The sequence below is a fragment of the Ruditapes philippinarum genome, unplaced genomic scaffold (assembly GCF_026571515.1).
Source record: "Ruditapes philippinarum isolate M1 unplaced genomic scaffold, ASM2657151v2 ctg18446_1_1_1_1, whole genome shotgun sequence".
Taxonomy (NCBI): domain Eukaryota; kingdom Metazoa; phylum Mollusca; class Bivalvia; order Venerida; family Veneridae; genus Ruditapes; species Ruditapes philippinarum.
Genome location: NW_026867003.1, coordinates 20,240 through 36,512, shown reverse-complemented (window position 1 = coordinate 36,512; position 16,273 = coordinate 20,240). Strand labels below are relative to the sequence as shown.

Sequence of the window (16,273 nt, the reverse complement as noted above, 5' to 3'; positions counted from 1 at the left end):
CTTTGAAAAGATAAGCTGATGCAGACTGTCATAAAGTCCGGAAGTAAATCATTGATATGCGAAATAATTTTCTGCACTGAAATAATAATGTCGGGATCGGAAACGGAAGTGGCCTCTAATTTCAGACATGCGCACCAGTGTGGCTCAATTTCAGCGTCTTTGCAAGTTCTGTCTTCTGGTATAGAAGAAAACAATGAATAAACCTTTCGACTTTTGCCAGTTGATGAACTTGTTTCCCCAATAATGTCCAAGAAAGTCTCGTGAATGTCTGATGGAATAACTAGCCGTTTTGTGTTGGTTAAAAGGTTTGCATACTTTTCAGGATATGTCGTTTTGAATATATCCGGTACGTATACACCAAAATATGGCATTCTTTCCTCTAACTTACCTTGCTCTGTCATTCGAATAGATCCAAACCTTGCACCATGATCACTCATAACTATAAGAAACGTTTTATCAAGATATTTATTATTTCTAAGGTATTCAAAGAAAGCGACGTTGGCATCGTCTGCCAACACGATAGGGTTGTTGTTACTGTGAGAATACTCTGAGAAAAATCCAAATGTAAAGAAGTTTCTCCCTTTGTTAGACTCCAATCCTTCCTTTAACCAATCAATGTAAACAGTGTGTCTCGTTCTGGAACCTAAACAGTACCGGTTAAAGTGACCATAAATCGGCATGGCAGCCAGGTAGAACGGTCTCATATAGTGATTGACAGGCTGGTCCTTGAACCCAAGCAGTCTATAATTAAAGGTTCCTATATTTGCAAGGTCTTCTCCCCACTGTGTTACGTAATTTTTTCTTTCATAACGTTTCCAAATAAATTCTAGTATTTGGTCAACATACTTTGCTCCCCGCTTTCCTCTCCGAACTTCTGGTATTTCTGTTTCCCGTTTTCCCGTAAGAATTGGCATTAAGGCTTGAGTGGTACCATCTCCAACAATGTTATAACCTTCAAGCAGGGAACCACCCAATACTTCAGTGAAATACTTGTGAGTTTTTGGCAATAATCGCATAAACGTCTGACGTGAAATCGAATCAAATCCGAAAACTAATACATTATATCTATCTGTTGCTGATGCGTTTTCAAATGGTACTCTGTTCGTAGTTGGAGCAATGCATGCATGAACATTAGCATATTTATGTCCTTTTGCAGATTTGCATGAAACTTTGAAAGCGTCAGAAACAAGCGCACTTCCGTTTAACATTGGGATGGTGGGCTTTAAATCTTTACTTTCGTCATTAGAATTTACAACCGGCACATATGCGCATTTGATTTCGCCATATTTATTTACTGCAGGCTGTGAAATGTAAAACCTCCCATTTCCGGTATATACCCAGTCCATTTCATCGGTACATTTTATTGGCTCGACCTTTTCGAAATAGTTTTCAAATTCCTTGTTCCATAGTGACAGATTTGGATGGATACACGCTTGAAACCTGGACATTACTGTTGCAGATGTGTACCCATCTTCAAAATGAATCTTTGGCTTTTGCCCAAGATATTTTTGCATAAAAGTTGGAGGTTTCAATCTTCGTCGATTGCAAATTGTTATGTATAAGTTAATAGTAATATATACTAAGACAGTTCCTGCGAAGAATGTAACAATGCATCGTCTTCTAAATGGCTTAACCATAATTACCCGAGCTGGTCGGTCTAATTAGAATTTGGAGTCTTCTCACACCCAGTCTTCTCTCTTCTTTCTCCTTAACCTAAAATGTAAAAAACCCATCTCACTTTTGAATAACAGTTTAATATCGAGCATGGCTAAAAAAGTAGATTTTGAAATCCGATCTCGAAAACTTGAAAACTATTATATAATACTTTCGTATGAGAAAGACGATTATGAAATTTTTTCTGAAAAAGTAATATTTTGCAATAAATATATGGATGAAAATAAAGACCTTGTGAACCGATGGTATAGTTTAACTATGGCCATTTTCTTGTTTTCCAGTGAAAGACTAAATTGTGTACAACTTAAAGTAAGTGATGCATCAAAATACATGTATACCATCGTAAAAAAAAAAAATTTGGCCTTCTGAATAATACATTTAAAAATAAACCATAAATACATCATCTAACATAATAACATAATGACATAGTTGATGATATATTTTTTTGATCTGCAAAATATGTTATTTTGTTGTTGTTGTTTTTTTTTTTTTTACTTCAATATTTAATTTTTAGCTCGGCTTTTTCGTTGACGCTGCCTTTGCTTTTGCCGCCCGAAAAATTTAAAGAAGATTTAATAAATTTGACCTTGACCTTAAATTGACCTTGACACTAAAAGTCAAATTAGTGAATTTTCCTACAAATTTGCTATTGACCGTATCTTTGTTATTTATCTATGGATTTGATTTATACTTGGACAAAAGAACACTTATAACAAAACTGACATATTTATCAATTCAATCTGACCTCGACCTATAAATGACATTAACCGTCAAGGTCAAATATTGAATTTAGTTTAGATTGTCATAACTTTGTTCTTTATTTACGGATTTAATTCATACTTTGACAAAAACACATATCACAATTGTTCAGATATGACCTTGATCTTAAATTGACATTGACCGTCGGGTCAAATAATGGAATTTTCTTAAATTGTCATACTTTGTTATTTTTACACATTTGATTTATTCTTGAACAAAAGAACATATATGACAAAACCTACACGCTGAATAATTCTGATATGACCTTGACTTTTTATTGACCTAGACCGTTAAAGTCAACTAATTGAAATTTGCTAAAAATGTCATAACTTTGTTATTTATTCGCAGTTTTGAATGATTCTTGGACAAAAGACAAAACCGACATGTTGAATTATTGTAGTATGGCTTTGACCTTTTCATGACCTTTATCATAAAGGTCAAATTATTGAAATTTGTTACAATTTGTATAACTTGGATATTTACTTATGGATTTGATTCATTCTTGGACAAAATGACACATATGACACACTTGATGAATTCAAATATGACCTTAGAACTTTTTATGACCTTGAACGTCAATATTAAATTTGAGTTATACATGTACTTTGTTCAAGAAAAAAAATTGTATACTTTACTACAATATTCTTCCTTTTGAAGTGTTTGATTTAAGAAGTATGAAAATATCAAGCGTGGCCCCCGCTTGGCGGTGGCTCTTGTTTAAAGATGTCAGATAATTTGGAAAAAAGGCGGATAATAAATGGTATTGTATCCCAACTCTTTGTCACATTGAAACAAAAAGTATCTTTTAGCATAATTTGCGCGGTTTGTGGTATAATTTTGTCATTGTGTGAAGCAGATCTTAAATTGTGTATATCGGGAGAACGTAAGCTTCTTTGAGAGAGTTATTGCATAAGCCAGTTTGCCTTAAGATATAATTATATATAAGAGCCAGCTAGTGTTCACTTAGAAAGATACTTGAAATTAACATGATTTTTCGACAAAAATATATCAGTAAAATAAGAATGACTGACGCCTATTGTCATGTTATCCCGTTTATATCATCAAAATCACTATTTTTATCTTGAAAAAAATAAATTTCAACTACAATGAAGTCTTACATGCAGATTTAGTTACAGTTTGAGTGACATAGTCTAGGCAACTGCTTTAGTACTTAATTTATAGTTATCCGAACAGGAATGTAATTTTCTAGAACTTTCATTCCATGATATAGTAATGCCTTTTTCTCGAATTCAATTTAAGGTCGGTTACATTTAAATAGATTATGATCCTTGGTGTTTTTGTTTGTTTTTTTTTTGGGGGGGGGGTATTTTTTATCATTTTTATTTATTTATTTATTTTTTGAGGATCTGAAATAATAAACGTTTAATCTTATACATTGTATATAGAAAGAAGTAAAAATGGCTTACCTTTAAAATGTTTCAATATCAAAATTTACATGCATCTTCAGCACAAAAATACATATCGCCCTAGTGACATATTTTGTCTTGAACTCTTGAACATCTCTAACTAGACGGACACAAGAAGTCTTCCAACTAAACACAACATCCAGATATCGATCTCACGTCGCCTCACTGTGCATGTTGTTTATCAATCGATTACAATAGCTTTCTCTCTCACTTTCTCTGGCCATAGTTTTCGTGGTTATATCCCCTCTCCCCCCGATTTTCCTGTCTTAAAACGTTTCCATGGCAACCATTTTGAATATTATAAAATAAATCGTAACGTTGTATACGTACACTAACAGTAAAGTAAAATTTTATCTTCTATTTTAATAATACGTACTTGACACCCATTTTTAACACTTAACACCATCAAAAGAAGCATTTTTTGTGACCGAATTGTGACAAAATAACAATAGAAAATTGTGTTTTCTCAGAAATAATCTAATAGTATTTCTATAGATCTTTTAAAAAGTTTGGCCTGATCAGCATTTCATGGGTTACGTATGCATTCACAAAGAAAGAAAGAAAGAAAGAAAGAAAGAAAAAAGAAAGAAAGAAAGAAAGAAAGAAAGAAAGAAAGAAAAAGAAAGAAAGAAAAAGAAAGAAAGAAAGAAAGAAAGAAAGAAAGAAAAAGAAAGAAAGAAAGAAAGAAAGAACGAAAACATTGTAGATGCAATTTTATATTGACACGAGTTTGAACTCACAAAGTCTATAGAGTTCGGCCATCGCGACACATACATAACTCGAAACAACGAAATCACGAAATCTGACAACTGCATGGTGTTTAAGTGGTTGGTACCAGAAAAGAGTTTTTTTAAAGAAAATTTATACACTTTATATAAGAAAGAACAAATCGATGGTCCAGAAAACGACCATGCCACGCGGAAATCTCACGGACATATTGATTGTATTTGGGCTTTGGGCTTTATAATGTGTACGAAAGACGCTCCAATCTTGTACAAAATCGAATGACAAATAATGTTAAAACGGTTGGCTCGAGAAGATGGTGCTTTTTACGAGAATTTATATACACAAAGAACAAATCGAAAGTCCAGAAAACAACCATGCCACGCGGATATCTCACGGACAAATTGATTGGCTTTGGGTTTTATAATGTCTAAGAAAGACCCCTCAAAATTGTAAAAATTCGACTCTGCAAAGTTTTCATTCAAATGGTGTTAAAACGGTTGGCTCGAGAAAATGGTGCTTTTTACGAGAATTTAAATACAGAAAGAACAAACCGATGGTCCAGAAAACGACCATGCCACGCGGAAATCTCACGGACATATTGATTGTATTTGGGCTTTGGGCTTTGGGCTTTATAATGTGTACGAAAGACGCTCCAATCTTGTACAAAATCGAATGACAAATAATGTTAAAACGGTTGGCTCGAGAAAATGGTGGTTTTTACGAGAATTTATATACAGAAAGAACAAATTGACGGTCCAGAAAACAGCCATGCCACGCGGAAATCTCACGGACATATTGATTGTATTTGGGCTTTGGGCTTTGGGCTTTATAATGTGTACGAAAGACGCTCCAATCTTGTACAAAATCGAATGACAAATAATGTTAAAACGGTTGGCTCGAGAAAATGGTGGTTTTTACGAGAATTTATATACAGAAAGAACAAATTGACGGTCCAGAAAACAGCCATGCCACGCGGAAATCTCACGGACATATTAATTGGATTTGGGCTTTGGGCTTTATAATGTGTAAGAAAAACACTCCAAACTTGTACAAAATCGAATCTGCAAAAGAATCAGACAAATAGTGTTTAAACAGTTTGTTCGAGAAAATTGCACTTTAAACTATAATTTACATACAGGAAGAACAAATCGACGGTCAAGAAAACGAACATGCCACACCGAAATCTCTCGGAAATATTAATTGGATTTGGGCTTTGGGCTTTATAATGTGTAAGAAAAACACTCCAAACTTGTACAAAATTGAATCTGCAAAAAAATCAGATCAATAATGTTAAAACGGTTGGCTAGAGAAAATGGTGCACTTAAATACAGAAAGAACAAATCGGCGTTCTGCCCAGCGGAAATCTCACTGACATTGGTTTGTTTTGGACTTTCGCCTTGATAGTGTGCCAAACTTTTACCAAATCGAATCTGCACAAGAATCAGACATATTGTGTTTAAAGATATATATAATAAACTCATCCTTGCGTAAAATATTTTCATCACAGAAATTTATTGAAAGCTATCTAATTCTTACCAAATATGTCCAATTTGAATTAAAGAAAGAATAAATTATGTATATTGGAAGTAACGTTCCCTATTACAGGTCATGTAAAATTGGTCTTTTCTTAAAAAAATGCCAGTTTTTAGCTCGACTATTCGCAGAATAATCGAGCTAATGCTGTCACCCATTTGTCGGCGTCGGCGTCGCTGTGGTTAAGTTTTTGTATTTAAGCTGGTATCTCCTTAACTACTGAAGGGAATGGATTGAAACTTCACACACTTGTTCCCTGTGATTATCTAAGATGATTGGCACAAGTCCCATAACTCTGATTTGCTTTTTTTACATAATTATGCCCCTTTTTTGACTTAGAAATTTTTGGTTAAGTTTTTGCGTGTAAGCTGGTATCTCCTTAACTACTGAAGGGAATGGATTGAAACTTCACACACTTGTTCCCTGTGATTATCTAAGATGATTGGCAAAAGTCCCATAACTCTGATTTGCTTTTTTACATAATTATGCCCCTTTTTTGACTTACAAATTCTTGGTTAAGTTTTTGCGTGTAAGCTGGTATCTCCATAACTACTGAAGGGAATGGATTGAAACTTCACACACTTGTTCCCTGTGATTATCTAAGATGATTGGCAAAAGTCCCATAACTCTGATTTGCTTTTTTACATAATTATGCCCCTTTTTTGACTTACAAATTCTTGGTTAAGTTTTTGCGTGTAAGCTGGTATCTCCATAACTACTGAAGGGAATGGATTGGAACTTCACACACTTGTTCCCTGTGATTATCTAAGATGATTGGCACAAGTCCAATAACTCTGATTGCTTTTTTACATAATTATGCCCCTTTTTCGACTTAGAAATTATTGGTTAAGTTTTTGCGTGTAAGCTGGTATCTCCATAACTACTGAAGGGAATGGATTGAAACTTCACACACTTGTTTTCTGTGATTATCTAAGATGATTGGCACAAGTCCCATAACTCTGATTTGCTTTTTTAGATAATTATGCACCTTTTTCGACTTAGAAATTCTAGGTAAATTTTTGCTTTTTAGACGGTATCTCCATAACTACTGAAGGGTTTGTACCTTTTCGGACAATTTTATGTATTCATATAGGTAAGCATTATTATACTCAATGAAACAATTTTGAGACAACTTTTCGAATAGTCGAGCGTTACTGTCCTCCGACAGTTCTTGTTTTAATGACACTTTATATTGTAATCACCTATAGTGTGTAGAATTTAAACACAACATATCTACTTTGTGTGAAGTTTAAACCTGTTCATTTTATATTTACAAATAGACTGTGTAGCAATTATAAATATTTTCAAATATGAAATTTCAAATTTGAGCATAGTATATCTTTAAACGGTCGAGAAAAGGGTACGTTTTACGATAATTTATATATACAGAAAGAACAAATCAACGGTGCAAAATAGGACCATGCCACGCGGAAATCTCCCGGACATATCGCTTGGCTTTGGTTCTTATATTTTGCAAAGAAGACCCTACCAACTAATACAATCAAAGCACAGAAGGCGCTGAATTTGTTTGGGTCTCAGAATGTAAGAAAGGTGCAGGTTGTGAGATTATATGTATAGTGCCACCAATGCTTTCCAGCGTTTTAATTGTAGTAAATTGGCTATAAGACTAATTGCAACACTGATATTCAATCCAATGTTTATTTGACTTCAACAATTTGAAAAAAATGAGTTACGTTTACTGGGATTTGAACTCCAGACCTCTCGCTTCCTAAGCGAGCCCGAAAACCCTTCAGCCACGGTGAATTTATATGTGAACGGCCTGAAGAAAACCATATTATTCTAAATTAGGGCTTGTAACGACTTTAACTGTTGTTTAACACAGATGTAAATAATCCTGGAGCTTACTAATAAGCATGTATATTTTATAAAGAATCAAAGGGCTGCAAGTTCTGTGGTATTTTCTGATCTTTGCAATCTAAATCGTACTGTATATCTGTATGCATTTTCCTGTATTATTTTATTTTTATGTATTATAACTCATTTTGCAAGGCACCAGAGTTTGATACATACGGAATTCTGCATAACTAGAGATGCATCAAAAAATCATTTATGTTCATTTTTTACGACAGCCACACTTTATCCTTGCATATCATGGTTACCTTCTTAACAAAGACACTTAAAAAAGAATTTAAAAAAAAAAAAAATTGCTCGACTGGGATACGAACTCGAGACCTCTCACTCACTAAGCGAGCGCGTAACCACTGTACCACGGAGAAGTTATTTAAACATAGGCTGATTAACATCAAGTCATTCTAAATTTAGAACTTCCATTGCATTTCGGGTTTGTAATCCTTATTAATTTCGAGGTATTTTGTTCAGGATAAACCTGTTGTTTAAAATTGAAGTGAATATTTTAGCGAAAATCTTCTCGCCCAAACAGTCCGACATGTAGAATCTATATATTCCACTACTCGGTTTGTGTAGTATTCGGTAATGGACATCGCTAAAAATAGTATTTTCATTGATAAAATCATATTCATCCGCGTAATTTGTGATTGTGCATTTATTGACAATTCTATAAGCCAACGCTATTGTTTAACTTTGAATGCGTTGTAATTTGTTGGATACTTGTAACAAAATAAAATATTTCTTTCTTTTAAATCGCTAGTTTTAAGCTGTTTTGAGAACTACTTGTTGTTAGGTTTGTCGTAAACTTCTGTGTCAGAGATTGAATGTCCGCTTGGAATTTACTTATTTTCGATCAGAAAATACAATAAAACAATATTAGAAATCTTCGACCATTCGGGAATTACTTTGCTTAAAAATTAATGCTCCTGTCTTTGACCATCTTTACGCAGTGATCTCCCCTGAATTTTTCGGCGTTACTGTACATACAAAAGGGAAGTAACCGCTTCAAAAAAGTGGACTACTTTCGGCATTTGCAATTAACAACATTAGACTCTGAAATTTCGCTACCATTATTTGTTTGGTCTGACGACCCAAACAAATAAAAACGAACCCGCCACTATTTATTTATTTATTTATTGATTAGCCAACTAAAGCTGCAAAATAATTTTCGCTTTCATTAAATTTCACCCGGGTTTAATTCCATAAGATACCTCTGCAGATAAACAGATAAATTTGAGCAAGCGGTTAAGCGCTAGTCAATTTCAACCGCAACTCCTCCACATCTGAGCAGTCACCAGCTTATGGACTTGACTATTGGCTTTCCAAAGTCCAAACCCTTCCTGTGGAAACAGTCATGTATTGTAAGCACCCCGATATTAGACCGACACTGCGACTTGAACAAAAGCTCGGTGTGTTTGATGTCGAAACAAAACATTCAATTTGTCGGACGGACACCCCCCCCCCCCCCCCGTCAGCGTGTTTTTTTTGTTGTTTTTTTAAAGAATTTTAAATCAGAATTTAAGCGCACGGTTGCTATGTTTCTAATGTATGATTTGTCCAAAAAAAGAGAGAGATTTGTTTTTCTACAATGACACAATAGCTGCAATATCTACTTGTAAGTGAAGCTGGTCTGTGTCAATAAAATGTTGCGCTATCAGCAATGTATCACACAGGAGCCGTGCTAGGCATTGCATTAATAGCATCAAAACTTTCTTAAAGTGGATTCGTCTACAATTGGTACATTTTCTCTAAGAATAAGAATTTCAAATACTGAGAAAAAATGTTGATAGATTTCGAAGTGATTTATCGTGAGCATTTATAATATTTTACATGGTCTAGAACAATTTATTATCTCCTTCAGATTATGCACATAAATTTCTTTCGTGGTTTAATGTTGCAATAAAGTAAAACACGGATGTATATTACAGTATTAATAATATAAATCCGTGAGTAAACATAAATATTTCAGGTATTACAGTACTTCCATTATTTAAGCTATGCAAATAATTAGAGCAAATATCTGTGTTTGACCAAAGTAAATTATAATTAATATTACATAACTTTATCTAGGGCCTATATATACATGTATATCTCGGAAGACTAAAAAACCTGGTCGCTGAGCAACGTTCTTATCAGGTTTCGCAACTTAATTATATCATATATGTATATGTATATAGAAAACATTAATATATATTCTCATCGAATTATAACTGGAATACATGCGAGAAATGACATATTGATGTAACTGAATATCACTTAATGTGCGTATAATTATATTTGAAACTTTACTATTAACACACATGTAGATATATGCTTTGTTTTAAGTCTATAAATTAATTTTGATGGAAATGAACGTTAATAACACCTTTAATTAGTGCCATTTTAATATTCAAACTCTAATTGGAGAATGAAATATAAACCGCAATCATGATCTATAGAGGCCTATATTAGTATTATAAATGTGTCACGTAAATTATTTTATGTCATCTTCGTCAAATATTTCCAGTTATAATAAAAGTCAGGCTTTACATAGTTCTCTTTCATTGTATTATTCAGATAAGATTATTATCACCAGTCGCGAAAAATGTTTGGCACGTATTCAGAAGCATTTCACACCCCTTTGTGCGCCTCTTTGATAGTCTAAACATGAAACGTCACGTGCTACATTCGGTTTGGTTCCCTTTTTCCGATAGATTGTTCGCGCTTACCAACTCAACACATCATAAGCTGGGAAACATGCTATTAAATTAGCAAATTGAAGATTTAACAAGGCGGACTGAATTTGTCCCGAAGCAAAATCGTGTCTAAACGGTCAAATCAAAAGAAGATCTTGTGATAAAGGTATAGAGTTGAAGGCTTTACAGTTATAGCACACTTTTTTAACAAAAAATGGCGACGAGACGGAGTGAAAGACGGGTCACACGATCTACAAGTACGAACACAGTGACTCGGCCAAATCCAGAAAATGAGAATCTTACAGACATGAAAACAGAATTACAACAGACTGAGATTCGATTTAGAAAAGCGTGTAATCAAATCAACTTATTAAATAGGAAAATGGAAAGTATACACAAAAGATATAACTGTGCCAAGAAGAATAATCATCGTGTGTTCCGATATAAACTACGACTAAGGTTAGCTGTGGTAGAAGGACTTAGAAACATGTACTACGAATATGCAAATAAAAAGGTATATATAGTACTTTCATTTTCTTATTTGTACTGATAACTTATTCGTAGTGTATAATTTCAATATCAATGTTTCACTGATGTCAATAGATCTATGTTATCCAGAACTGGTAGTGGTAAATGTGGGTTTTCCCCATCTAATCCTAGGTACAAACTATAACTTTTACCATTACACCTTCAGGATTCATAACCGTCACAATAGATTTGTCAATCTGTTGCACTTATTTTCGAAGCTCTAACATTAAAAGTTTGTTTATACCCACAGATTAGCTGCGAAATTCCCAAATATTTTTAATTCCGGAGTAAGTCTATTGTTTCCTTCGAAAAGTATTTTTTTAGGGAAAATTTGTTTTTCTGGTCTCCAGCTTTTTTGGTGGAGGAAGACCACGGGTGCCTCTCTGTACATTAATTTCAGGTACGAACAGGTACCAGAGTAGAACCACCAACGTTCTTTAAGCTACAGTAGCTTGATAGCTTCCTAACATGAAAGATCCAAAGTCACTGGCAGGATTCGAACCCACAGCAGTAAGGAGCAAGTTCTTTAAAGGCAAAAGTTCTTAACCACTCAGCCGCAAATGCCCCATTGTGATATTAGTTTTATTAATCAGTTTTCGATGAAATTAGCAGGTAAGACAACATACAACCTGACAAGAACTTGAACCCAGGACTGCTGCTCTACTGAGTCTGCCCAGTCCTTTGCACATTTTCTTTTCAATAAGTGAACATTTCTCTACCATGACAAAATTAATTTATCCTGTTTCAGTGTCTTAATCAGATTTGAGTTTTCATATTTTTTTCTTTGCAAGAAAAAAAGAAAGACTTATCAAACAAGATATTTTTTGTTTCAGGCATCAAGAGTTGTAGAACTGAGACGTGAACTTTTTAACGAGAATGTTGAAGTAGTAGAACAAGAGGACAGTGATTACGAGGACTCGGAAATGGACGAGGCCGATTGAAAACAAGGGAGATAATCTGTGATATATATATGTGACATCTAGTGCTAAAATTTTGATGACAGCAAGGCTGTTGCTGAAAGCACTGCTTGTCCCAGCTTGTGATCTCCAGGCTCTAGGAAGAAGATAGCCTTACTTGCCATGTGCAGAGTTTATAGCAAACTTGAAAAAGCAATGTTCTTAATGTGATTCAAGATTAATAACTTTATCAACGCCCGAATCATGAAAATATTTCAGACAATATTTGTGTTATATATTTTTTTCGTTTTCAAGTTTCGATTTAGGAATTGAAACAGTTTATCAAAATATTTTTTTAGGAAGAAAAGCCTGAATTATAAATAAAGAATTTTGCAGCAGAACCCTTCCATTGCCAATTTTGTACAATGGACTTGATATGCTTACGATATGGAACTGTCTATTTTATTTCAAAGGGGTTCGTTATGAAAAAAGTTAAAAGTAAAAAAGAGCATTTGGCAGAAGTCAGTACAGAGGCTGGACTCTTTGTGCTGAACTTTTTGATAAAATAACCTATGAAACACTTGATCAGAGTCATATTTCATATCCACAACTTGTCACTCAGTTTTTGAAAAATCAACAACAACATGTATTATTAAAAGTTACTCCCCTGTTACATATTTTCATTAATTACATTAAGTTATTAATGTCTCAACTTGTTTATGTCTAGGCACATAGGATAGAAGATAAATTTGCCTTTTGGTATGGCCAAAGGGACTCTTCTGCAATTGTTAATGTATATCGTATTACAAATTCTGTATAAGCATTTTTTTTAAAACGTTATTGATTCTGTTACAAGAGTTAAGATCCTGTGATTGGAATATAAATTTGTTGTCTCCATCAGTAAAGCTATATTGGTCAGATCTTTTCATATCAACATGATGTATACAAAGCTACACTTTTTGTTTACATTAGATAATTGTTAATTATAATATATTGAAAGTATATAATTATAACTTAACTGCATTGTCTTATGATACTGGATGGTTCCATTTTTGAAGTGAGGTAATATACTTAACAATATTCAATTCACTATCATAATATTGTACTGCAAGAAAAAAATGATGATCTCTTTCCAAAGAGATCCAATCTAAAATTGTCATATAATGATAAGTATATACATGTATGTAATAGTCATGCAGAAAAAATTAATGCAACTGTTGTACTACATTTGTCTGATGTCATAATCTTTAATGATGTCATGAAGGATCAGTTCTGATGTCATAAGAATTGTTATTGTTATAGCGTTTGTTTCAGTTTGTGATAAGTACAAATCAGAAGAGAAAAGATTAGTCATTGCCACCAGTATAGAGCCAAGACAGTCTGCACACTCCTGTAGTCTGACCAAAACTTATACTGTTGGTGACTAATTTTTTGTAATTTATAAAGAGACAAATTGTAAATTCAGCAGGTTTAGGGCTAAGTTTATTTTGACGATAGGTGTACAAAACTACATTAAACTCAAATGTTAATCATTCACTGATATAACCCATAAGCTGTATAAACATACAAAATGTTCACTGTAATATACATCGGTATAAATGTACACAAATAGCACAATCATGGTCAGTCAGGTTTTCTATGTGTCTTGTGAAAGGAGTTACAATTACGGTACTCTGAAACTATGGCATTTATAGGGTGGCATAAAAGGGACATAAGAAATCTTTTATTGATATGAGTGGACTGCACCTGATAGAGAATTACTTTGAAACAATAGCATTTATAGGGTGGCAATAAATAGAGGATATTGAATGAGTGTAAGTTCAATACTGAATTTATTGCACGAGTTGAATAAAATTATATTATGCTCGCCAGAGGCTCGCATAATATTGTTTTATTCAACGAGTGCAATAAATTCAGTAATTTAATATTCTATTTATCACATACCCAAAATAAAGACTGTTTAAAGTGAAATAAGAGTCATTTTTCATTGACTCACCTATAGTATAACGCTAACATTTAGCGCGTCTTTACACTATGTTTGTATAACGCTAATGACGTCACATCAAAATATTTGCACGGCCGTGCAATACCATATTTACGGAGTCGCAAAATCGGCACGAGTGTGTGATAAAGGGACATTGGAAATCTTCTTATTGAGATGTGTGCACACAATAGCTGTAAAGTGGTCACATGATAGATATTACATTTGCATGCAAAAGTAGGATACAATTTATGTTGCATGCATATGTTATATCTATTGCCTGTGGACTTAATACTATTGCATGCACACAAAAAAATTTCCCATGTCCCCTTTATGCCACCATACTTTTTTATATAAGATAAATTATAGTATTTGTTAATACTTTAAAAATAGATATTACTCGACTTACAAACCATTTTTGCTCACTATGTTGATAAATATGAGGTTTTTTGTTTTGTTGTGAACTGTCTTGCAGTTTGTTTCTGTTGATAGATGTAAGTGAATGTTCTATGTTAAGTGACTTTGTTATGTTATGGATGGTAGTGTGAAACTATTATGTTATTGCCTGTATGGTTTTAAACATTGATGACAAATTTTCATTTAAAATTTGGTGTTTTATTCTAATTTTCCTATTTTTATATAAAAATTTGGAATTTTTTTCTGATTTTCCTATTTTTATTAAAAATTTGGGATTCTTATCTTCTGATTTTCATTAAAATTTGGGATTTTATTCTGATTTTCCTATTTTTATATAAAAATTTGGATTTTTTGTCTGATTTTCCTATTTTTATTAAAAATTTGGGATTTATTCTGATTTTCCTATTTTAAATAAAAAAAATTGGGATATACTTCTGATTTTCCTATTTTTAATAAAATTTGGGTTATATTCTGATTTCCCTTTTAAAAACCTATGTTTTACTAGTAATGTGTGTATGATTTCTAGAGTTTGTTTTGTAATTTTTCTTAAATTTTTGTATTGAAGCTAAGTAAAGATTTATAATCAAAAACATAATTATATACACCTATCAATTACAATCATAATCCCAGGAAATTATTTAAAGCTAATGTCAAATTTCGTCATTCTTGGTCTACATATAAAAAGTTATATGTTTTTCATTGATGTAACAATTTGTATTTTTACAGTTTCCAAATAATGTTGACATTTTGGAGATTTACTTGTAGAACTGTTTTTATTGATTTACAAATGTATTTGGGGAATATAGAGTAATAATTCACGATTTATGAAGCTCTATACTGTTGGTCGAGTAACATCAGATTTATTCCGATAAACCAGATTACCCTATATTGATAATGGACAGTTTCCAAACATTGAAGCTGGACAAGTCCATTTACAAAAGTTCAGCAAGTTAAAGGATACAGAAGCAGGGAATTTTTTCCTTCTTTAAAGTTCTTTTGTAAAAATATTTGGAAGTTTTACAAAGTATTATGGTTTTACAAAAACTTATTTTTAAATGGTATTAGTCATTGTGTTGACAAATTTTATGGAAGTTGAATTATTCTGTGTATTATGTCATGGGTTTGCTTGAATTGAATATGTGTATAAAGATTTTTGTTTTTTTAACTATTTGTTGTTTAGTTACAAGTAGCAAATTTTAGTGTGATTGATTTTAGATAGATAAAATGCAGACATACAGAAAATTAAAAATTTTGTGATTTGAATAATGGTTTTTGAGTTTTATTTTGTCTCCCTCATTTAAATCTTCTTCTTGCAGTCATCTTCAGACTTTGATTTCATTGGTGACTAGGCTTTTGCCAGTCTCAGCTATTTACAAATTTCAATTTATATCGAATGTTTAAGTTCGATTTTGTGGAAAACTATAAGCTATATTGAAAAAACACTCCCAAATGTATTCCTGAACCAACCAAATACTTAGCAAATGAGTGTAAAGTTTGTTCAAATCATGAAACACCAGCATCCCTGCACAACCCGGCTGACTGTGTTTGAACCCACAACCGCAAGATGTTTCTGTATTATTCACAGCCGTCCGTGGTGGCTAACATTAAAATCACTTGCCCCTTCACTGCGTGGGTTAGAAACCCCATCATGTTAGTCTAAGTTCTGAGAAGGAACAAGTACTCCTATACCTGCAGATGAGGTGAAACTCATAACTTAACATAAACTGTAGAATTATAATTCAGAATGATTTTGCTTGAACCATTGATTTAATAAATATGGTGCCAAAT

The 16,273-nt window shown here is 33.0% G+C and overlaps 2 protein-coding genes across 2 annotated transcripts; one reads left to right on the top strand and one right to left on the bottom strand.

Annotated features, from left to right (window-relative positions):
- Positions 1-42: 42 nt before the first annotated feature.
- LOC132734473 (uncharacterized) lies at positions 43-1,696 on the bottom strand (the record flags this gene model as incomplete). The annotated part of the gene is given in 1 exon segment (XM_060721216.1): positions 43-1,696. A coding segment is annotated over 1 exon segment (1,595 nt), but the record flags the coding sequence as incomplete, so codon positions are not given.
- Positions 1,697-10,715: 9,019 nt separating this feature from the next.
- LOC132734472 (uncharacterized) lies at positions 10,716-12,831 on the top strand. Its single transcript, XM_060721215.1, has 2 exons — positions 10,716-11,177; positions 12,025-12,831. Exons 1-2 carry the CDS (start codon positions 10,878-10,880, stop codon positions 12,130-12,132), a joined length of 408 nt encoding a protein of 135 aa, XP_060577198.1. The 5' UTR covers positions 10,716-10,877; the 3' UTR covers positions 12,133-12,831.
- The last annotated feature ends 3,442 nt before the right edge of the window (positions 12,832-16,273 follow it).

Excerpts from the sequence above, each read along its gene's own strand:
- LOC132734472 (XM_060721215.1), top strand. The coding sequence starts at position 10,878 with ATGGCGACGAGACGGAGTGAAAGACGGGTCACACGATCTACAAGTACG. Across the intron at positions 11,178-12,024 it reads ACGAATATGCAAATAAAAAG|GCATCAAGAGTTGTAGAACT; the intron begins GTATATATAGTA and ends TTTTTGTTTCAG.